This window comes from Neltuma alba, unplaced genomic scaffold (genome assembly GCF_004799145.2).
Source record: "Neltuma alba isolate B1F8T4 unplaced genomic scaffold, ASM479914v2 tig00010661_pilon, whole genome shotgun sequence".
Taxonomy (NCBI): Eukaryota; Viridiplantae; Streptophyta; class Magnoliopsida; order Fabales; family Fabaceae; genus Neltuma; species Neltuma alba.
Genome location: NW_021635506.1, coordinates 47,437 through 71,407, shown reverse-complemented (window position 1 = coordinate 71,407; position 23,971 = coordinate 47,437). Strand labels below are relative to the sequence as shown.

General features: G+C 35.7%; 7 protein-coding genes across 7 annotated transcripts; 4 read left to right on the top strand and 3 right to left on the bottom strand.

Annotated features, from left to right (window-relative positions):
* Positions 1–2,359: 2,359 nt before the first annotated feature.
* On the bottom strand, positions 2,360–3,160 carry LOC114758041 (mannose/glucose-specific lectin-like). Its single transcript, XM_028947045.1, has one exon. The coding sequence runs from the start codon at positions 3,158–3,160 to the stop codon at positions 2,360–2,362; it is 801 nt and encodes a 266-aa protein (XP_028802878.1).
* Positions 3,161–5,367: 2,207 nt separating this feature from the next.
* On the bottom strand, positions 5,368–6,033 carry LOC114758040 (agglutinin-2-like). The gene has a single exon (XM_028947044.1). The coding sequence runs from the start codon at positions 6,031–6,033 to the stop codon at positions 5,368–5,370; it is 666 nt and encodes a 221-aa protein (XP_028802877.1).
* Positions 6,034–7,734: 1,701 nt separating this feature from the next.
* LOC114757995 (mannose/glucose-specific lectin-like) lies at positions 7,735–8,535 on the top strand. Its single transcript, XM_028946978.1, has one exon. It carries the CDS (start codon positions 7,735–7,737, stop codon positions 8,533–8,535), a length of 801 nt encoding a protein of 266 aa, XP_028802811.1.
* A 2,342-nt stretch (positions 8,536–10,877) lies between these two features.
* Positions 10,878–11,693, top strand: LOC114758039 (mannose/glucose-specific lectin-like). Its single transcript, XM_028947042.1, has one exon. The coding sequence runs from the start codon at positions 10,878–10,880 to the stop codon at positions 11,691–11,693; it is 816 nt and encodes a 271-aa protein (XP_028802875.1).
* A 1,935-nt stretch (positions 11,694–13,628) lies between these two features.
* On the top strand, positions 13,629–15,458 carry LOC114758038 (mannose/glucose-specific lectin Cramoll-like). Its single transcript, XM_028947041.1, is given in 3 exon segments — positions 13,629–14,265; positions 14,268–14,406; positions 15,398–15,458. Coding segments are annotated over 3 exon segments (837 nt in total).
* Positions 15,459–17,451: 1,993 nt separating this feature from the next.
* On the top strand, positions 17,452–18,291 carry LOC114758037 (agglutinin-2-like). Its single transcript, XM_028947040.1, has one exon. The coding sequence runs from the start codon at positions 17,452–17,454 to the stop codon at positions 18,289–18,291; it is 840 nt and encodes a 279-aa protein (XP_028802873.1).
* A 3,607-nt stretch (positions 18,292–21,898) lies between these two features.
* Positions 21,899–23,822, bottom strand: LOC114758004 (glutelin type-D 1-like). Its single transcript, XM_028946989.1, has 3 exons — positions 23,627–23,822; positions 22,316–23,036; positions 21,899–22,052 (listed from the first exon to the last, which is right to left on the bottom strand). The coding sequence occupies exons 1-3, from the start codon at positions 23,820–23,822 to the stop codon at positions 21,899–21,901; spliced, it is 1,071 nt and encodes a 356-aa protein (XP_028802822.1).
* Between the last annotated feature and the right edge of the window lie 149 nt (positions 23,823–23,971).

The window sequence follows — 23,971 nt, the reverse complement described above, 5'->3', positions numbered from 1 at the left end:
TTCACTGAAAAAAAAAAAAAGGACAAACACTATCATCGCTCTCATCAGTTGTAAGAACATTTGATTGTGCTTTATTAATAATAGGCTCTTCTTAACTTCTAAAAATATCAATGATTTCTTCTCAATACTATTTAGCTATTCTAGAGTCTAATATGTCTTCTGATTTTGAATTGAATTTTTTGCTCACCAGTAAGTTTATTTGAAAGTATCAATGTTAAGTTTGTTTTAGAGGTTTCAAGTTTCAACTTAGCAACCGCTGGAGTTTGATTCTGTATTGTCTACTTACTACCTATGCTCTACAAATGAGGTCTTATAATTAGGACTAGATGTAGTATTTTTTTCTCAGGCTTTAATTGTGAAAATCACTTTGCTGCATAGTCTCATAGGAAGTCTAAAATATTTTACCACTTTGGATTGATCCATAATATGCTTTTAATGAGTTAACTATGTCATCCTCTTTTGCTTTTGTCCAGGATGATCTTTTTTGGTTTTGTCTAGCTTGTTGGTCCAACTCTATTTAAATCTAGAGTAAAAATTTTGATATAGTTACTATAGAAAAAGTGTTAATTTATTTATTAAAATTTTATAACATATATACAAATTGATATGTATCTGTTGGTTCAATCATTAAATTTTTTGTTTTAATACAAGGAATATATTTCGTTTATTTTAATATATAACTATTGGTTCAAATAAATGCAAATTTAAAATCTAATTTAGGATATAGAGAATATATTTTTATTTATTTTAATATCATTAGAGACTGAGGTGTGAGCTGAGAGTGGGTGTAAGACTAAAAGTGGAACTTAGAGAGAGAGAATGTGTAAAATGCTAAGAACTTAAGTTAGGGTAAACAAAAATATAAATTAAGAAGAAAATACTGTTGGTAGGTTTAAAAGGACCAGCCTCGGCCCTACAGGCTGGTCCTTTTAAGTCTAAATTTTTCTTGAATACCCCAAATTACAAGCCTCGTCCTCAACTTAAATGGGTTTAAACCCTCAACTTAAACAAGTTTAAATGGATCAGCCTGATGAGTTCAATGCGTTTTTCGGGCTCTACTCTTGATCTTTCCACCTTGATCGTACAATGTAAAAGAAATGGAAAATCATCCTGTGGTCTCATAAAAGAACTATAATTATAAAAAAAATCCTAGCATAGATAAGTAAATCACAAAGTTTCGTTGTATTATAGAAAATGACAACATACTCATAATACTCACTTGTTATTAAAATTTTTTATAATTAAAACTCATATTGATTGGTTGGATGATAATATCCAAAAAAAAAAGGAAAAAAAAAACTCAGACCGTTAGTTTACCTAGTAAGTTGCTTGCTCTTTATCACCACAAGTACACCTACTGAGCTACAAACATATAAAACTTGAGTCGTCCCCAGCGCTTCATTACTCACCATGACATAAATGCTAACCTCCAACTCCTCCTTCTGTTTTCCTAACCATTCTCCTTATTTTCTTGCTTAACATCATCATCGTCAACGTCAAATCAGATTCATTCTCTTCCACTTTTCCCAGATTCGAGCAAGGTGTGCTGAAAACATAGTTTGCCCTCGCGATATAATATGCCACCATACAGCGCGGGCCTAAAAGGATTCTTCAGAGTAGTTCGCCTTTACAATGACAAAACAACGGAAACTTCCCTGAAACGGCTTGATCTTCTTCCTCAAACGAGAAGGTTACTCAGCCGGTGTCAGAGTCGCCGCATAGCGGAATCGACCTGGCTAGGATCTATAAGGTCGGGGGCTACCACGAGTTGGCCAAGTGGAGCGGAAGCCGGTGAAGAAATTGTGAGGGCTAACACTAGGCGTCCGGGGAATATGGGAACTGTTTTGAAGTCTAAGATCAATTTGATGGAAGCCCTGCGCCGGCGAAGGTCTTAATAACTGGTTTCTCTGCCGCCACCGGGACTTGGTGGAAACACATATATGGCCTTCTTTCTTGGGATTACGACTCAACAACCTAAGATGAAGAACTACAGAAGCGCGAACAATATATATAATAAAGGGCATTCACGTTAGAGTAGAGCCCAATGTCGATATTCAATAATCACGAAATAGCGACGGTTTGATTTAAAGAAGTTCTCGTTTTCAATAATATATCTGCTGATGTAAATTAAGAAGAAATAATTAATTATTAATAAAAATAAATAAATGCACAAAAGGCACTAGACCTGGCATTACAAGAAAGGGCAAACTAATACCAATATAATGTATAATCCACTTTAATTTAACCTAATCAATCCCCAAACACTTGAACAGTACGACTGAATTTAGTTTATTTTGACCACCCTTCTACTATAACTCCCTAGCTTCTCATACTGGGAGCCAATTAATGACGATATGAATCAATAAAGGTCTGAGCTGAGGAAATCCCAAGAAAGAATTTTGTGAAGCTCAACCTCCTCACCGGTGGCGCCAGAGAACCCAACCCTAACCCATTCAGGCAGAACTGTCCTGAGATCAACGTAAGCTGAGAGCCTACTGCCACTCCGTTTCCCTTTGTTTTCGGGGTACCTCACATCAACACTTAACCTTTTCTGCGATGGATCATAGCTTATAGTGGCAATTCCTGTCAACCCTTTCTCCACATTCCAAGACGATGTTTTCACTGAGGCAATGGAGTTCACATCGATCCCGATATGAGCGGACCTTGTTGGGTCCCAAGGATTGCCGAAAGTGTCGAACTCCACAGCAACAATTCGATTAGCGTGGGAATTCAAAGCAGTGAGAGGACTGAAGAGTCCTAGGAACCCGCCACTCGAATTTGAGGGCAAGTAAGAATTGAAGGGGGCAACGAAGAAGGAGAACCCATCTCCCAAGACACCAGAAGAAGAGGAAGAAGGTGAGACAATGAAGGAGAAGGAAGTGGAGAAGGCGGCGAGCTTGCCGGTTTTGGCATCCCAGAGGCGAACCGGTTTTGAAAATGAGGCTCGGCCGGCACTGTTGGGTTGGGGTACGCCGCGGATGGTCCTTGTGAGACGGAGGCGGCCATGAGATGCAAAGGCATGGCCTTGGAAGGTTATGTCATTATCATGAGAGCGGAAAGAGCGGAATCTGAAGGAAAGTGAGTTCACAGTGTGAGACTGCAGAAAGAGGAAGGATATGATGAGGACTGTGAGAGCAGAGATGGAGCTCGGGATTGCCATTGTTGTGATTGAGAGATGAGGATATCGATATGTGTATATATAGATAGAGTTTCTGGCCAGCCATGAATATTAAACAAGGTACCACTTCATACGTAGAATATCACTCGCTCGTAAGGGTGATCAAAACAATGAAAATCTGACGTTTTTATTCGGCAAATTTTACAGTTTTTTTTTTCTTGGGCATCATTTTGTCAATATGTATACGCCAGGTTAAATGCTTATTATTCAGAAGCTGCTATACGATACAATAAAACACGGTCAAGAGAACAAGTTAAAAGTTAGCCTTTCCGCCGGAGCTTCACATAGAGGCGTGGCACTGTCCATTGGCTTATGTACTGTTACGTTAATTGATACGTTTAATATTATAACAACTATTCTACGATCTCTTCATCGTATCCATGGATGCATTCTCATATGATGGATTTCCAATAAAAGACGTTTGCTTAGATATATCTAGTTTAATTTTTCAAAATGTACGTCGATAATATATGTGTGTATGATGGCCATGTCAGATATCCATTTCTGTAGTTAACCTTCAATTTCTTAACGCACCTTTTGTTGCTAATATCCCCTAGAGTTAACAGTAGTGGGTGCAGCCTCTGTTAAGACTTTTTTGAGCATCAGATTGTGAGTTTAGACTCTCAATAAAAGTTATCTCATTTATAAAGCATGAGAGAAAAATTTTAGATGGTTTAAATTATGAGTTTCTTATCTAAAATGCATAATTATGTTCCCTGCAATAATACGTACTATGCTATATTAGTTTCATATTTTAAAATAAGATAGAAATTGTTCAACTTAATTGATTAAGGATATTTAATTTAATGGTGGCATTTTTCATCATTTATAATTTTTAGAAAATAATATTAATTTGTGACAAAAATTAGTTTAACTATTTTTTTTAATCTTAATGGGATAGGTAATGATGACTTATATGTGAAATCGGAGGGAGTGCTAAGTAAAAAAAATTCAATTTAAACATTTATATAAAATATAAACACTAATACTAAATTCTTAAAGATTCCATGATAATTATAAATTTATTAGCTACAATGTATTACCTTGGCTTTAATTATAAGACCTTTTTTGTAGTTTACAAATAAGGTCTTATAAATAGGATTGGAGGTAATATTAAGAAAGACAATATTAGTCAATCTATCAATGTTCAGTGTAAAACAAATCTCCTAAAGTATATTTTTTTATTCTTTAATTTTATATAAGTTTTACTTTCGTACCTTAATTTTAAAAAATAAATTTTATTCTGTTAACTCTAAAATTATTAACAAAAAATATGATATGAAGATTTTGAATCATTTTTAAATGTTAACATATTAAGTTTAATTCTTAAAACAATCATAATTGTTATAAAAAATATTATTTAAGACTGATAACTTTAGAATTAAAGGAATAAAAATTCACTTTTTAAAATTAATGTATTAAATTAAAACTTTGTATAAAGTTAAAAGATCAAATAATTCAAGCTCCAAACTCTATCCAATTTCTAGCCCAACCTAGCTACTTTGTTAAGAGAACACCCATATTCCCAATTAGCTCTTGAAATTGAGATTTGCAATAATTTCGATTTGAGAAAATATAATTTTAATTTTGTCTCTATAGATGGTTTCAGTTTTTTTTTAAACTTTAAAAAGTGTATTTTTAATTTTTTAACCTTAAAAATATTAACAAAAAATAGTAATATTAAGATGTTAAATATTGATAAAATATTTTCAAATGCTATTATATTAAATTTAATTTTTAAAATATTCATAATCATTATAAAAATATAATTTTTAAATAAATTTAACATTTTTATACCTTGGATTTAAACAACTCATATACATATCTTTTTGTCGTCTTTCATACAGAATAATTGGATCCAACTCAACAGTAGTTCTTAAATTGATACTCCTCCGGTCCTTAATATAAAACCCTTTTGGCTATTTTGATTAAATTAAGGATGGTAGTTAAGTTAGATAATAAATATAGATATTCCAAAATACCCTCGGTTTACACTTCTAAAAATATATAGGTGTATTATTAATGAATAATGAGTATTATTGTGGTATTTAATTATCTAATAGGGGTAATTTAGGAAAGAATGAAAAAATATGAGAAAGGGGTCCTATATTTAGGACCAAGATCAACCTTCTAATTGGGTCCTATATTAAAGACGAGGAGTACAACATTATCGAATGCATTCTCCTGCTTCAAAGTCGGGTGTTGGAAAAGGATGATTTAAATGACCAAAATAGAATGCCACTGGCTTCAACCAAATCACCAGTTGAACCCGAGAAACCAATTACGACCCGTTCGGGCAAAACACTCCTCAAGTCAATTCCATGCGAAATACAATCAGCATTAACATTATTACCGCCAGGATAACTCACCATCACCAATAATTCTTTCTCTGCAGAATCATATCTTACGCAACCCTTCACAATCGCTCCGTCTGGCTCGAAGTAATTACTCGGCCACCCCACCGTTGTCGCCGACGTAACTGAGTTCACGTTGATTCCTACATGAGGGAACTCAGTAAACGGATTTGGATCCCATTCGTTTGCGAAGCTATCAAACTCCACAGCCACAAATTCAGGAAGTTTGGAAGAAGACGAATTGTTACTATTATCTTCCATTGCAGGTTCTGGGTTATAAAGGCCGAGGAGTCCACCAGTAGAATTGTTAGGGATGGCAGAGTCGAGTGGAGCCATGAAAAATGCAAACCCGTCTCCGTGAAGGATTGAACCGCTCCGGTTCACGGAGAAGTAGAAGACAGAGGTGAAGTCCGCGAGATTCCCGGTGACGGAGTCCCAGATATGCCCCGGTTGGGAATATATAGACGAACCGGCCCACGGTGTGAGGGAGTGGATTCCCATATTCGTCTCTTCCAGTGAGGTGAATAGCGTCGCCAGATGAAGCGGCGTCGCCGGAAAAAACTACGTCTTGGCGGTTGAGACGGGAGGAGTATATGAAGGATACTGAATCTGACTGCGCACCGGTGATCTGTCGGAAATGGAAAATGACGAACATCGCGAGCAGAGTAAGTATAGGATGTTGGGTTGGCAAAACGGTCATGGCTGTTAAACTGGCTTAACACAGACAACGAAGACATTGGAAACTATAATAGAAGTTTAGGTTCTCACCAGCAGGCATCAGAAATTGACAAGATGTAGAATAAATTGATGATAGGCCAAGATGGCGAATTGCAGTGGTGAACGTATCAATTGAATCATCAGGGAATCAGTTTTTGTCTAATCGGAATAACTTAAATTCCCTATTGAGTGTACTCCTCTCCTTTCTATAAGAATCTGACATTTGAATTGTGTTGGTATTTTGATGTTGTGTGAACTTTTAATACGTTTTTATCATTTTTGTTCCTAATTAATTTTACATATTGTATTAATTAATTAAAAATTAAAGCTGACACCTTGGCATATTATATTCTCTTTCATATATTTTCTCTCTTGCTTGCCTTTTATAAATAAGGGTGTGCTTGCAAAAAAATTTATTTATTACATATTCATTGTTTTAAACTAATTTTAATTGTATTCTAAACTACGTAATTTAGTTATCAAGGCACTTATAAAAAGGACCTTAAAGAGTATTATTTTGTAAAGTATTACTAGGTTTTTTTAATAAGAGACAATTGTGGAGTGTGTCATATTCTTTTTTCACAAGAGACACTTAGAGATTGTCTTAAATTTTGTTTGTTAATTTCTCATTTTACTCATTCAATTACTCATTACTCATATTATTGTATTTAATTTTCACATATTTTCTCTCTCACACATTACTATCTTCCATATAAACGAGGGTATTTTTAATAAAAATGTTATATTTTTTTACACATTTATTTATTTATTTATTATCTTTAACTGATTTTAATCAACATTTTGAACAACCTAACTTGGTTGATTGTCTCGTATAAAAAGTAGCGGAGGGAGTATAAAATAACATTTTGCTTTCTTTTCTTTGGTGTGGATGTGTGTGCCCACACGACTAACTCTGAGGGATATGGGCATTATTCAATAAAAGGCCTACTGAGAAATCGAAGGTTACCTTTGGAAATATATAATCCTGTTATAAATAAATTTATAGATATTTGACATGGTCACACACACACACACACATTTTATCATTAGTTTGACATACATTTTGAAAAAACTAGCTCTGGTCAAGAAGAAAAAACTAGCTAGATCTAAGCAAACGTATTTTGTTGGAAATCCATCATGAAAATGCATGCAGGAGAGATCATAGAAGAGTTGTTACAATATTAAACGTCTCAATTAACATAACATAAGCCAGCGGACGGTGCCTTGTCTTTATGTGAAGCTCCGGCCAGGGGACTAACTTTTAACCTGTTCTGACTTGTCTCGTTGTATCGTACAAGCAGCTTCTGAATAATAAGCGTTTAGTATATTGACAAAATGACACCCGAGAGAGAGAGAGAGAGAGAGAGAGATACACTTTGCCGGAATATGGAAGTCAGATTTCCTTTGTTTAATATTCATGGCTGGCCAAAAACTCTATCTATATATACACATACATATCCATGTCCTTATCTCTCAATCACAACAATGGCGATCCCCAGATCCATCTCTGCTCTCGCATTCCTCATCATTTCCTTCCTCTTTCTGCAGTCTCACACCGTGAAATCGCTTTCCTTCAAATTCCGCTCTTTCTACTCTCATGATAATGCCATAACCGTCGAAGGCGATGCTTTTGCATCTCACGGCCGCCTCCGTCTCACAAAAACCAACCACGGCGTCCCCCAACCCAACAGTGCCGGCCGAGCCTCATTTTCAAAACCGGCTCGCCTCTGGGACGCCAAAACCGGCAAGCTCGCCGCCTTCTCCACTTCCTTCTCCTTCATTGTCTCACCTTCTTCCTCTTCTTCTGGTGTCTTGGGAGATGGGTTCTCCTTCTTCGTTGCCCCTTTCAATTCTTACTTGCCTTCAAATTCGAGCGGCGGATTCCTTGGACTCTTCAGTCCTCCCACTGCTCTGAATTCCCACGCTAATCGAATTGTTGCTGTGGAGTTCGACACTTTCGGCAATCCTTGGGACCCAACAAGATCCGGTCATATAGGGATCGATGTGAACTCCATTGCCTCAGTGAAAACATCGTCTTGGAATGTGGAGAAAGGGTTGACAGGAATTGCCACTATAAGCTATGATCCATCGCAGAAAAGGTTAAGTGTTGATGTAAGTTACCCTGAAAACAAAGGGAAACGGAGTAGCAGCAGGCTCTCAGCTTACGTTGATCTCAGGACAGTTCTGCCTGAATGGGTTAGGGTTGGGTTCTCTGGCGCCACCGGTGAGGAGGTTGAGCTTCACAAAATTCTTTCTTGGGATTTCATCAGCTCAGACCTTTATTGATTCGTATCGTCATTCATTGGCTCCCAGTATGAGGAGCCAGAGAGTTGTAGTAGAAGGGTGTTCAAAATAAACTAAACTCAGTCGCACTGTTCAAGTGTTTGGGGATTAATTAGTTTAAAGCGGATTATGCAGAGTCGTATTAGTGTGTGATTTCTTGTTATGCCAAGCCTAATGCCTCCGTGCATTCTTTAATTATTGTGTTATTAATTATTAATAATAGTTCGTTGAAAGTGGAATTTGATTTTGCTTTTGTCTTAGGCTGTTGATGAGACCTTTACTTCGCCCTGCTTTTATTAAAAAAAAAGAAAAATTAAAGCTTATGTTCAGAAGAAGTTCAAACTTTGTATTAAAAAAATAAACTATAATTGTACTCATTTTGATCGGCTCACCATCATTTACCAGTACATGTAGACGGTACATTTTCATATTTACTACATTTTTATAAAAATTTAAAACACATTAAATTCATGGTTTTCATTCAACACAAAATAAATATCATTAAAGCAAACATTTGAAAATACTAATTAAATTAAATTTCTTCTGCTGTCATTTATTTTTAACGGAAATGTACAATGTCATGTATATGAGATCCACAAGTCTCGCATATTTGTTTTATTCGCTTCGTAGACAAAGACATTTTCTTTTATGCGTGTGTGCGTGTGTGCGCGCGCGCGTGTGTGTGTGTGAATATGTAATGTTCACCCGTACGTGTGGGGTGATCCAACAAGCCGAACAAGCTGTAGCTGCGTATTGGGAGGCCTATGGGCTGAACAAAACTGAGAAGTGAATTGTACGAGTAGCATTTCACCATCTGTATGGGAAAGGCCCCCGGAGCAGTACTTAAAACATGGATGGTGCTTTCTGCAATGATACTAAAGAAGATGCCATTGGAATATGCCATATAGACACTAACAAGGTTCCTTGAAAGGGGCATTTGTGGAAAAAGTCTTACTGATGTTTGGATGGAGAGAAAATGAGAAAGGAAAGAGAATGACGAGAGGAAAATGGGGAGAAAAATGAGTTTTCATTGTTGGGATGAGAAGACAAAAGCGGAAGGAAAGAGGAGTGAAAGAAAAAAAGAGATGTAGGACCCACCTCATTTTCTTTTCAACTTCTCTCTCTACATGTAAAGAGAAAATGAGAAAAATAATTTACAATCCTTATATGTCCTCCCTCTCATACCAAGTTATGCAATTTTTTTCTTTTAAAATTTATTTATGACTACTGCATAATTCAGTAAAATCATCTCACTCTATAGTAACTAAGATTCCAAACCAACATATGAACTTTTTCCCCCCCACATTCAATGCAATACTGGGGAATTCACACTAATTGTACATGTACATACGCTGATACACACATATACTTCTCCATCTCTTTCAACTTTTCCTTCCTCATCCAAACCAAAAAAAAAAAAAAAATCTCATTTCTTTCTTCATTTTGGTCTAGGATTTTTTCCTTCCTCATTTACTTTCCATCCAAACAGGGGTAAATCACTTTCTGCCTTCATGACTGAAGTCTTGGCTCTCAAAAGAGCTCTAATGATTGCACAGGATTTGGGCATCTTGGAGGATATTCTGACTATGATGACATCAAGTGCTGGTTTCTCTATCTCTTGCATCATCGGAAGGGCAATCATGCAGCAGATCATCTTGCTACAAATTGTTAGTAAGGGAGTACTGTGCCCTGTTGGTTGAGTGAACACACTCTTAGGGTACATTTGGTACAAAGTATTATAAATAAGGAGTAAGGATTGTGATTGAAATTTAGAAAAATCATTAAAAAGTATTTAATATGAGTAATTTCTTATTACATGAAATTAGATAATACTATGTAAGCGGAATTGAGAAATATCACATCCCCTATAGTATTCTCCAATCTCACATATATGGATTCATTTAATCCCAAGCAATAAACAATCACTTATACTAATAACTCTTTTAATATATTTTTTTCAATCCTAATCCTAATTCTTCACTCTCATTTTTAATGCTGCGTACCAAATAGGATCTTGGTCCCTTTGTCCTCCATACTTTTGATATATACAAATTTATTAAGTTCTTTTTGCTAATAAAGTTTTATATTTGAAACCTTTTTTCCCCTTAGTTTTGTCAAAAAGAAACAGAGTAGGGCATTTATATGCTGTGAAATTATAGATATTCCTTATGATTCCTTTGACCTTTCCACCTGGGACATCGTACTTTGTATCGTTGAAAACAAAAAGAACCATCGTACTATGAAAGTTTCTTGTTTTGTTCTTCACCACCACCACACACCTGCGTGCATATAAATCTTCAGTTGTCCCTCACGCATTATAACTTACCAAGCAAACAAGTTCAGCCATGGCTGTCTTCAATTCCTCTGCTCTTCTGACCATGCTCTTTACCCTGTTGCTTAACATCATCATCAACGTCCAGTCAGAATCATTTTCTTTCACTTTCCCCAGATTCGACCAAAGTACTCGGAATATAGCTTTCGCTGGTGATGCCACCATTTCTGGCGGTGCAATACAGCTGACGAAAATGGACAACCTGAGCAACCCACTTCAACACAGTGTAGGCCTCGCAGCATTCTTCAGCGAAGTTCGCCTCTACGACAGAAACAATAGTGGCAGATTCCATTTCTCCACCGACTTCACCTTCGTCGTCCGACGACAAGTCTCCTCCGTGCTTCACGGCGATGGCATGACCTTCTTCCTCGGTTCAACCGACTTCGAATTTCCGCGCAGAAACTCCACTGGTGGATTCCTCGGCCTCTTCACCCCTCAAACTGCCTTCTCTCCGCCCGGTACGAACAAGATCGTGGCCGTCGAGTTCGATAGCTACGCCAACGAGTGGGACCCCCATCCGGTGTCGCAGTCGCCACATATCGGAATCAACCTGGGCTCTATAAGGTCCAAGGATACTGTGAGTTGGCCAAGTGATGAGGAACCTATTGGGCAGATTGCGAGGGCAATGATCAGCTATGATTCAGAGAGTTTAGAATTGAGGGCTTCGGTGAGCTATCCGGCGGGGAATACTGCTGCAACTATTTTGACGTCTGAAATTGATTTGACGGAAGTTCTGCCGGAGAAGGTTGTCGTTGGTTTCTCCGCCGCCACCGGGGACTTGGTGGAAACACACCAAGTTCTTTCTTGGGATTACAGTTCAACAACCTAATTAAGCAGCAGAAGAATCGCCAAGAATAAAATAATGCATACATATGTTGTTTGTTCAAGTCCGTTATTAGTATTCAATAATCACGAAATATGGTGACTGTGTGATTTAGATGATGGGAAGTTTGGACAAAAAATAAATGCCTCGTCCCACCAATATGGAGAAATTAACGACGCTCTGTTTTTTTTTAATAAGAATCTTGAATTGTTTTTTTTTTTAATAAAATCCAGCTTGTGATCGTCTAAACATTTAATGCATTTTTATTATTTTAATTAATTTTATACATGACATTAATTAAAAGTTTTACGATATTTTCTTTTATACTCTCTCTCCTACTTGCCTTTATACATAAGGGAATTTTTTTTAAAAAATTATTTCTCGCATATTTATTATTTTTAACTTTTTTTAAATCACTTAATTTAATTATCACGTTCTTATAAAAAGGATTTGAGGGAATATATTCGCATCGGCCTTTATATCTCTTAATTTAATTTAATTTTTCTGCAGTGCATAACGAAATAAAGGCTTGCCCAAGACTTCTCATAACTAACCCCACTTACATTTATTTCTTCATCACTAAACCATACTAACTGCCATCAATAACAACGTTTTAAGAAAACCAAATAAATAGACCTTGTGAGAATGAATCAAGTTGAGGGAGAGCTCAGGAAAGAGATTGAGTTTCATTGCTCATAAGCAACTAATCAGAACCATTTGATTTAATCAGGATGATCCAAATTTTTATTTTTATTCTTTTTAAAATAATTATTTAAATGGATATAAAAACTGAAATAAAAATAATATTTTAATTATCAGTTTTTCAAAAAAAAAAATTTGGTCCTGTTTCACCCTGCTTTTATGAAGAAAAAAAAAATTAAGGCTTATTTTTAGAAGTTGTTCAAACTTATTAAAAAATAAACTATGATTGTACTCATTTTTATCGACTCACAAATATACTAATAAATGTAAACATTTTCATATTTACTACATTTTAATAAAGATCTAAGCCATATTAAGCTCATGGCTTTCAACACAAAATAATATCCTTAAAATTTATTGATTTAATTTCGTCAATCACCAGGGACGGACTTTCTAATCTTTGGAATCCTGACTCTCAGTCTTATATAAGTTAAACGACTAAAAATTGGATGTCGTTGCACCAGATGCTCTTCTAATCAAGGCTTTCTTATTTTTGTTAATTACAATTTAATCATTGTTATGTTAAATGAATACTACCTCCGGTCTTAATTATAAGATCTCATTTGTAGACTATAAACAAGGTCTTATAATTAGGATTGGAAGTAATATATAGCTAGTGACTTATAACAATAATATTTATCTTGAAAATAGAAGTAAATTAATTAATAAAATACACACAGTGACCATACACCAAGTCCAAAAATAAAAACAACATTTTTCATTCTATATTAGCCTCGGACATATGTAGTAAAATTTACGTACGCACAAGCCCTATCTGCTATATACAAGTTTAAACAAATTAAATTTCACCGGGAAAATTTTTGAAGACTCGTGTTTTAGAGTGAATTGAACTAAAAATATTTTATTATAATAAGGATAAATATAAATTTAAGACGTTGATCGCTACTCGCGATCTAAATCGACAAGCATCCATATATGTACTACCTGGAAGATCAATATCATCATTGACTTTATAACTTTTAGCTTGTGCTTAATGTGATTGATCGTAACCTGCAAGTAGCTTCAAGATAAAAAGGCTTTGAACTTAACCATATTGAACGGCAATTTTTACATTGTTTTAGCCACCATTCGCAAGACCAATTAGTCCGCATTATGCCCTGCCCTTTGTCTTCATCGTGTTATATTGAATCATATTTTATTTTCATGGCCGGCTGAAAACCCTATATATAAAGTTCCTCACCCTGCTATTGTCCCTCACCTCTCGAACACTTGGACCAAATGGCAATCCCCAACTTCATGTCTTCTCTTATCATCTGCATCTTCTTCCTCCTTTTCCTGTCTCAGAATGTGAACTCACTTGTCTTCAAATTCCCCGCCTTCGACCCTTCAAGTACCGCCATAACTTTTCAAGGCGACGCTTCTGCAAGTCAGGGCTTCCTCCAGCTCACAAAGACCATCAATGGCGTCCCTCGACCTGACAGCGCTGGCAGAGCCTCATACCCATTTCCTGTTCAACTCTGGGACACCAAAACAGGCAAGGTCGCTGCCTTCACCACCACCTTTTCTTTTATTGTGTCGCCTTCTTCTTCTGGTCTCTTGGGAGATGGATTCTCATTCTTCCTTGCTCCTTTCAATTCCGACATTCCTTCCAATTCAAGCGGTGGCTTCCTCGGACTCTTCAGTGCTCCCACTGCTTTGAACCCCTCCGCTAACAGAATTCTCGCTGTTGAGTTCGACACTTACGGGAATCCCTGGGACCCAACAAGCTCTGCTCATATAGGAGTTGACATAAATTCTATTGCTTCAGTTAAAACAACGTCTTGGAGTGTTGCGGAGGGCTTAATGGGAATCGCAACTATAAATTATAATCCAATTGTTGAAGAGTTAAATGTGTATGTGAGGTATCCTGGAAGAAATGGAACGCGACCAGTAGTAACCTCAGAGTTTCGGTTGATCCGAGGACTGTTCTTCCTGAGTGGGTTAGGGTTGGGTTTTCTGGAGCAACTGGACAGCTGGTTGAGATTCACAGAATTCTTTCATGGATTTTCCTCAGTTCAGACTTTCCATGAAGGCAGCGAGAGGCTTCTCAGCTGCGCATTCATTGTTGGAGGTTTCTTTTATGAAATCGTGTATTTGTGTTTCCGAGTTGCAACAACGTCTGTTTTATTATTAATAAGTGTATTATTAAAATAATGTTTACCCAAAAGAAAGTCTATTGAAAGTGGAAGTTGTTTGGCCAAGCAAAAATGGATAGCTGGATATATAGCTGCAGATGTATAATTCTCAAATGCTTCTAGTATGTTGTCAAACTCTTAAATTTCAATTTTAAATTAACACATCAATTAGCTGACACGATTTTCACTATGAAGAGAGTTCATCAAGTCATAATACATATCAAAATAGAGTAAATACTTCTGGAAAAAATAAAATGAAATAAAATTATAAGTTTAAGATTCATCCGGCACTTCAAAATATATTTTTGGATGCATCTAGTACCTTAAAGTATTTTGTGATGTATCCAACATTCTGAAATATTTTTTTAAAATTTATACAACACTTTAGAGTATTTTTTGGTCCATCTAGCACCCTAAATAGACCCAAAATTTTTTTTATGCATCCAGTATCAAAGCAAAAAAAAAAAACAATTCAGGGTGCTCGGTATACCACAAAAAACTTCGGGATGATGGATGCACCGAAAAAAATACTTCAAAGTGATAGAGACACCTTAACCCAAAATTATATAGACTATCTTTTTTTCGGATTATAAGTTTTCCCTAAATCAAAAACTTTAACTGTAATCAATTTCAAATATAATTAAAATCATCACATTATATTTTCTTAGCATATTTCCTCTCTCCATTAGTTACTAAGAAATTAAAGTCGTAAAAATGAATAATTTATCAAAATTTCTAAATAATTATGATTAAAATTACTTTAAAACGAGAACATTTGGCATATCCGATTCTCAGAACCGTCCCTGAAAATTGTTTTTTAATTAATGCATTTCTCTTGTATTGCTTTTTTCCCTATAATTAATGTATTTATTAATTGTTATCTATAAAAAAAAAAAACAAGGAAGACGGAATGATCTGTCAAATTTTTTGTTGATTTAAATTAGAATCTATTTATTTGCTGTTTATTTGTCATATTATATAAATGTAATATCAATTTAACCATAAAATTATCTATGATAATGGAATTCAGTAGTCATTATCACAATTTAAGCATTTCGAAATAGTATTACAAGGAAGATGAAGGTGGTTCTTTTTCCTGATAATTTTATATACAACAAGACAAAAGAGGGATAAATGAAATATGGAATACTACTATGATCCGTAATGTAACATCTAATTAACTAATTTGAGTAGATTAAGGATATTAGTTAAATTAGTTAATATGGTATGTCTTTTCTAAAACACACTAAGTATTTTTTCTTAATTTCCTCCCTTCCTTGCCTATTTGATTATTGTTTGAGGAATATCAATATGGTTAATTTGAGAAAAAATTGATAAACATATAAAATAAGTCTTAAATATAGGACAAACATCAACTTCCTAATTGGCTCATACATTGAGAAATGGTGGAATATATAACAAGTACTCTTCTAGTCTTACATATAAGACTCATTTTATAGTGTAAACTACACAACAAAATAAGTTTTATATTTAGGACTGGAAGAGTATTATTCATAAGATATGAATAATTCAACTTACTTTTTAAATTTTATGTAATAGAAAAAATGTATAGCTAATTAATACTCCATTTTGTCATTAATATAAGATCTATTTTATAATACAAATTACACTATAAAGTACTACCTCCGGTCCTAATTATAAGACCCAGTTGACTTATTTGAGGAGATTAAGGAAGTAAGTTAAGTTAGTTATTTGTAATAAATAAGTGTTATCATTCCTAAAATATCCTTGCTAATTAAGTGTATTGGCTAGCACTATCATTATTAGAAGGACTATCTTGGAAAAAAATGTATAAATATGAGAGACAAAATGGATTGGGGTCTTATAATTAGGACCAAATAAAAAGTCAAACGGGATCTTATATTAAGGACCAGAGGTAGTAGGTCTTACAGTAACTTGGGCTCCATCATTTTCTCTGCGCGTTCGCCTTGTCGTCCAAATGATTCAGTCAAAGCCAGGGATGATAGAAGAGGCAGTTAATCTATAATTCAATCCTTTTCAAGATATAAGAAGCTGAGTGCCCAAATGGAGTCCCATACATATCTTCTCTCTCTAAAGAAAATAACGTACTACATCAAATTTATATGGAATACATTTACAATAATTAAAGTCTCAAGAGACACTGATTTGTATCCCGACCTGTTATTAGATGGAAATTTTCCTCAATATGATATTTTTATCCACAAAATTTAAGCTCAAAACTGCTGAAAACTTCTACTCAAAAGATTTAATTTTAATCTCTAATCACATATATGTAACTTTTGTCTATTTAATTGTAGATTTTGGTATTTTCTTAATTTGTATATTTTTTTTAATATTAAGATAGTATGATACTACCTCCGGCTAACTAATTTAACTAGATTAAGAAAACTAGTTAAGTTAGTTATTTATAATAAATAGATTTTATCTTTCCTAAAATATCTTTGCTAGTTAAGTATATTGGTTAGAATCATCATTATTATAAGGACTACTTTAAATAAAAAGGATAAATATAAAAGACAAAATAAATTGATATTTATATTTAGAATTAAAATGAAAACAAAAACAATTTTTATATTAAGTACAGGAGGTAGTATTTCGTTTTTGGTCATATTTGCTGCAGGCTGAACAAATTAAGATCGTAACACGACGTTCGGCGTTTATGAAATTTAAAAAGTGGTCTTACATATATTGAAATTATCTATGATCTTTTGTCCATTTGTTTTTGTTGCTAGTAATAATTAATAACTTCCCTTGCTTTTTCCCCCTTGTTTTGATCCCCCGCGAGCTGGCACAAACTCATTTTGACAATTTATTATATCTTCTGTATTATAGTATTCTTATACAGCAGGCCAAGAAGCCCATATATATAGCTGCATTAAGCTCCTTTTGGTCTATCCACATAAATACATCATCAATAATCAAACATGGCTATGTGGAACCCAAAACCTTCCCTTACTATCTTCGTCTTCTTCCTCTTGCTAATCCATAAAATCAACTCAGAATCATTTTCCTTCAGATTCGACATTTTCGAGCCAGACCCATTACCTGTAGCTTTAGTCGGGGATGCAATTTCATACGGCGGGGCTCTCCTCCTCACGAGAAGAGATCAGGTCGGAGAAAAAGTCGTCATCCGCAAAAACAGTGTTGGTAGGGCAGTGTACCTCACACCAATCCACCTTTGGGATAGATACACAGGAAATGTTGCAGACTTCACCACCGAATTCAAGTTCGTGGTGGATTCCGGTGGACCGCAACTTCACGGCGACGGCTTGGCCTTCTTCATATCGCCGGCCGAAACTGCTCTTCACATCCCTGTAAATTCATCCGGTGGCTATCTAGGATTGTTCACTCCTGAGAATGCCTTCAATCCTACCAGGAATAGAGTCGTGGCCATTGAACTTGACAGCTTCGGGAACGTGTGGGACCCTGTCCCTTTGGCTCAAGCTGCTCACGTAGGAATCAATGTCAATTCGCTTAGGTCTGTGAACACTACAGATTGGCCTATCAATAGCATACCTGGAGGTTCTCTAGGAAAGGCACGCATCGTATATGCCTCTAAGACCAAAGAACTCGGTGTGACCATAAGTTACGGTGGTTCTAAGAGTGGTCAGAGAGTTTCACTATCGAAGATTGTTGACTTCAAGGGTGTTCTACCTGAATGGGTTAGAATTGGATTCTCTGCAGCCACTGGTGATTTGGTTGAATCCCATGACATTCTTTCTTGGTCTTTCTCTTCATTTCTTCGAACCCCAGAAAGCACTTGAAGACTCAACTACTCCGTATTTAATATTTATATAATTATATGTTTCCTCATGAATGACAGCAACAAGGCATTAAGCTTGGTGTTTTGCTTGAATTACATTTAGTTATTACCCTTCCGGTACTTAATATAAGACATATTTAACTAATTTGATTAGATTAAAAAAGTTAGATAAGTTAGTTAATTATAAAAAATATGACATGTTTTTCTTAAAATACCATAATCATTTTCTTTAATATCCTTCCTCCCTCTTCTACTTGATTATGGTTGAGGGAGTATCTATAAGGGTAATTTAGAAAAAAAATGATAATGATAAGAAATAGGTTTTATATTAAGGACTGGAGGAGTATCTTTCTTATTAAAACTTGGTGTGTGTTTGTTACGAATGGATGTTGACATTAATAAAGTAATCATTTGTCATAGTTGATGTAATTTGTTTGCTCGTGTTCACCAATTTCTCACCAAATTTTCTAGTGCTGTTTGAGCCTAAATGTCCGCGTTTGTGGACTTGATCACATTCAGAGTCATGCAATAATACTATGTTTACTTCTAAATATAAAAGTTAGTTGAGAGGTTGGAATCTGGTTTGAAATGTAAGACATCAATTCATTTTATCTCCCAAATTTATAATGTGTTATCCAAGGTATCTCCATTGATTGTAAGGTGCTTCTGCCCAAGGATAGTTTTAATGTACTGCTCTGTTCGTATCTATAAGTTACTTGTAGGGAAAAAGTTTGTTTCCAAATATAAGTCATTTATAGGGTAGTTAATGAGTTTTTTTTTTTTTTCAATTTTACCCATGTTAACTTAATAAATGTATAGAGAGATCAAGCAAATAAGTGAAAGATAATATAAAATATAGTTTTAATACCCTTATTAGGGCGTGTGGAAAAAATTATCAATTTAATGCATTTCTTAGTTTGTAGACTTAGAGTACAAGTGAACTATAAATAAGAATAGAGTAGTACTACCTCTGATCCTAATTATAAGAGCTAGTTGACTAAGTTAAGGAGATTAAGAAAAGAAGTTAAGTTAGTTATTTGTAATAAATATATGTTGTCTTTCCTAAAATATCCTTGCTAATCAAGTATATTGGCTAAAACTACCATTGCTAGAAGGACTACTTTGGAAAAAATGTATAAATATGAGAGACAAAGTGGATTGGGGTCTTATATTTAGGACAAAAACAAAAATCAAATAAAGTCTTGTATTAATAACCAGTAGTATATGATTGTAACTGTTTGGGAAGATTTTTACCAAGGAACAGGTCGTAACGTTAGAAATGGCAGAACCACCCATTTTTGGTGGGACCATTGGACACCTCTTGGAACCTCCCTCACTAACCTGGTGACTCAAAACTTCCACCCTCAGGATCCGGGCGCCACTGTGAGATCCTTCACTATGGAAAATGGACAGTGGAAGACTAATGCCTTAAGGCTTTTCTTACCTCAATCGGTTATTAGGAACATCATCAAAATTCACCCCTACTAGTGAAGAAGCAGACATCTTCGTTTGGACAGCCAGTACGGATGGTAATTTCTCCATTAAGTCAGCTTATAAACTGATATCTCAGCGTGCAAAACATCGAACAGCAGGGCATTGGAGGAAAATCTAGAAATTACCGGTTCCTGAGAAACTTTCTTCTGGCAAGTTTTCCATGAGAAGCTTCTTACTAATTCCCTTAGAGCTCAGAGAGGAATTGTTGTGAGTGAGGAGTGCCCTTAATTAGTGTGTGAGAGAGAAAAATATATTACACATATTGATAGATTGTGAGATTGCTAGAGATTTGTGGATACAATTTTTTAATTCTAAACTTCATTTAGGTTTCTTTCGTTCTAACTTGCAAGTCTGGCTAGGAGAAAACTTGAAGGAGTGGGGAATTTCAAGCACTAACAGATGGCCTTGGGCTAAATTGTTCTGCTATGTTTGTTGGCTACTTTGGAAAAATAGGCATCGCGGAATCATGAGCGGAACTCGAGTGCAGGCAGCTGAAATCATACACACAAGTCTCTTCCACTTGATGAAGGCAGTGGAACTAGGAAAGCACAAACATCGGATCCTTAATTTCAATGAAGATGTGGACACTACATGGCAACCACCGAGAGAAGGCACTGTTCGGCTTGACACAGACGGCTCAGTTAATCAACATATATAGGAGTGCAAGTTGCAGAGGTTTAGTCTGAGATTCTTAGGTTACGTTTAGTATGAAGTATTAAAAATAAAAGATAAAGATTGAGATTGGAGTTGAAAATATATGTTAAAAGGATACTTAATATGAGTGATTTCTTATCATGTGGGATTAGGTAATCCCATATAGATAGGATTGGAGAATACCATCTCCCCTCATAGTATTCCCCAATCCCACGTATATGGGTTTGTCTAATCCCAAGTATAATATAATTACTCGCACTAAACATCCTTTTAAGATAGTTTTGCACTTTTAATTTCAATCCCTATCTCTGATTTTTAATACTTCGTACCAAACGAGGCCTTATGACATTAGAAACTGGGTTTCCAGAGAAAACTTGGCTATTTACCTTCTGCAGCGATAGAGATGATAGCGTTACTGATGGGTCTACGACTGTGTAGCCAATACAATTACCAAAAAGTTATTGCATATACAGGCTCCGTGAAAACCATCCAATTGATATTCCATGACTATGGAGACCAACACCCGCTAGGGGCGAAGATCAAGGAGATTCGGGAATTGATTTATTCAGACTAGGAGGTAGAGATTAGATACACAACAAAGGAAGCGATTAAATGCACAGATTTCTTGGCACGATAAGCGCAAACTTTGTTCGAAGACTATGTCATTTGGATAAATCCACCTATCGGATGTCTACCCCTTTTGAGAACTGACTCAGCATGGCCGATGATGTTAGGAGAACAGTCTAGCGGTGTTTGATTTCAAGTTCTGAACTTGCCTTTGGTATGGGGAAAAAAAAGAAGAAGAGTAGTATATGATTGAATTAGAGCAATTTAGGAAAGTTAGTATGCATTTGTTGCAAATAACCAAGTTAACTAATTCATTTAATTTTTTCAAATTAATTATCTGGCTCTTGTATATCACCTCAGGTCTTTAATATGAGTGCTAGTTGGGAATTTGACTTAATCATAAATATAAGATCTCAATCTATTTCGTCCCCCAAATTTGTAATTTATACTCTAAAGTAACTCTTTTGATTACACATATTAAGGGCTTTTATCTAAGAGTAGTCGTAATTAAAAATAGATACCTTAGGAAAATCAACTTATATTTGTGACAAACAACCACCTTAACTAATTTTTTAATCTAATCAAATTAGTTAAATGGTTCCTATATTAAAAACCAGAGATAGTATTAAAGATGGAACATAATATTTTTAATCAAGTCAACACTGATGTCGGGAATCAAGGATAAACCGACACAGATATACTGACAAATGCGTCACAAATATAACATCAAAACTCGAGCAACAAATGCATTATTCAATTAGAAAAAAAACTCAGATATCCTCCCACCACATGATCATGCAAATTCAACCACTTAGACCACCACAGCATTATTTTTGTCTCTAATGTTTGGGTGAACCTCTCGCGCAAAAAAAAAAAAAAATTATATCTTCTATCTATTTTGGTGGAGGAAAGAAAATAGCATCAGAAGTCCTCTTTGAACGGAAGAGTTGCTCAAGTTTTGAATCCACATTGAAACCAGCTTGCAAAACTGTCGGAGATAGAGCCTTCCACACCGAAGAACTTCCAGCCAAATGGGTGAATACAGGACTGTGTCATACAATTAGTCATAGTCAGAACCACAAACATCATTATGAATTAATTAGAACATAGATAATTATATGACATTTACAAGCAAGCAACAGAGAAATCTGGGATGCAAACACGAGTACGTAAAATTGGTGAGAATCACAAAGAATAAGATTGTAAAGGTATTAGTATATATATATGTATGTATGTATGTATGTATGTATGTATGTATGTATATATAGGTGAATGAACATATTGTGGAATGAAAAGAAAGAGAAACTTACTTAGGAGTCGTGATGATAGAGAACCACTCCATTCCATCTGGATCAGCAATCTTTGAAACCACATGAAACCGAGGTACGATGAACAAGTTACCAGCTTTTACTGTTGTCTCCAGGACTCTTTTACCGTCAGGGCCAACAACCTGAGCACGACCGCTTCCTCTGACAATATAAGTAACTTGCAAGGCAGAGTCACATGAAAATCCAGGAGAGCACATGGCACTACCATCTAGCCTGACAAGATCAGCTCCAAGTCCAACCTCACCAACCAAGGGAAGATTCTTGGTGTTCAAAACAACCACTCTTCCACCATCCTTAATATCAACATCTAATGGAGCTTCAAGACAGTTCAATGCCATACCTTTACGATGATCAGGTTTTGGCTCGGGAAGTTTAATGTTTCCGTCAAGCTTCACAATGCCCTTGCCTGATTGGCTTCCAACTAAGGTCTTAACATCTTTCTCCTCTAAGTCCCAGGCTCTCCCCACAAACTCGTTGGAAAAACCAGTGAAGATTCCGTTGGAACCGGTCAAAAAGAAGTTGGTGAATTCACCAGCCTTGTGGGCTTTTGAAGTGTCACCAAGGAAAAGAACAACCAACTCAGTGTCGTCCTTGTTGTACCACCAAGTCACAACCCCAAAAGGAAGTGCCAAAGCATCGCCCTTTTTGATTGCAAGAACCTTTTCTTCTGATTCAGGCAGTACGATTCCCGCAACTCCATTCCCTGAAAATGACACAGTTAAAGAATATACAAATGATTTTAAGAATATCAAATTAACCAAGTAATTGTAATGCTAGGATAACGTTATGTATGTCTAGGCTTTGATGTGACCTCCAAAATTCAGATTCGGACAGAAAAAAAAGCAGTTCATAGTTAGCTATATACGCTCACAGAGAACCAAAATCAAACGGTGAGTCTGCAGAATTAGTGCTGCAGAACGCCGAGAGTTCATACAGAATGGAGTATGCATTGAAACAATCGTTAAATCTTGATAGAAAGATTCCCACATCATGATCCGAACGTTGCATTCAATTATTGTGAGACATTTTATTAACTTCACCAACGATCATAAAATTGCTGTTAAAACCGAACACATTATGTCAAGAATTGAAGATCACAGACAGGGATTTATTTCTATGACAATAATAAAATCACGAGGGCTCTCGAATCAAGAATCAAGATCGGTCTGTGATGCTAAGATAATTAAAATCAAGAATTATACATGACATACTCCAAAATCAAACAAACACGATGCATTCCAGAATAGATATACCAAGAATGAAGAAAGCAATAAGACAAGAAAAAAAAAAAACCTTGAAGAACGTAAGCAACCATGGAAGAGTCTGAGTATCTAGGAAGGGCAAAGCCATTCTTTTCAAGAGCGAGTTTAGCTGCACCGATATTGCCATGTTGTAACATGGGGAGCTCAGAGGGAGACCAGGCGTGGTAAGATCCACCATCGCCTTCGCAAACTTTCTTGGCCAACTGGGGAGTAAGATCAATCGCCATGATCGTCTCTTGTTTCTGCAACAAATGACGAAAACTAACACCACACTGTGAGAGGAAAAGAAGGATCACAAATCTGTGTGTTGAATATGCCTTCGTGGAGTGGGAATTTATAGCAGATTAGAGAGAGTCTCGTGGGGCTGGAGCTCTGA

What these genes read in the sequence shown, in the direction of transcription:
- LOC114758039 (XM_028947042.1), top strand. Translation starts at nt 10,878, where the DNA reads ATGGCTGTCTTCAATTCCTCTGCTCTTCTGACCATGCTCTTTACCCTG.
- LOC114758041 (XM_028947045.1), bottom strand. Translation starts at nt 3,160, where the DNA reads ATGGCAATCCCGAGCTCCATCTCTGCTCTCACAGTCCTCATCATATCC.
- LOC114757995 (XM_028946978.1), top strand. Translation starts at nt 7,735, where the DNA reads ATGGCGATCCCCAGATCCATCTCTGCTCTCGCATTCCTCATCATTTCC.
- LOC114758037 (XM_028947040.1), top strand. Translation starts at nt 17,452, where the DNA reads ATGGCTATGTGGAACCCAAAACCTTCCCTTACTATCTTCGTCTTCTTC.
- LOC114758004 (XM_028946989.1), bottom strand. Translation starts at nt 23,822, where the DNA reads ATGGCGATTGATCTTACTCCCCAGTTGGCCAAGAAAGTTTGCGAAGGC. An exon ending in GGTTGCTTACGTTCTTCAAG is followed by an intron (nt 23,037 to 23,626) that starts GTTTTTTTTTTT and finishes TGTCATTTTCAG; the next exon opens with GGAATGGAGTTGCGGGAATC. An exon ending in TCTATCATCACGACTCCTAA is followed by an intron (nt 22,053 to 22,315) that starts GTAAGTTTCTCT and finishes TGTATGACACAG; the next exon opens with TCCTGTATTCACCCATTTGG.
- LOC114758040 (XM_028947044.1), bottom strand. Translation starts at nt 6,033, where the DNA reads ATGGGAATCCACTCCCTCACACCGTGGGCCGGTTCGTCTATATATTCC.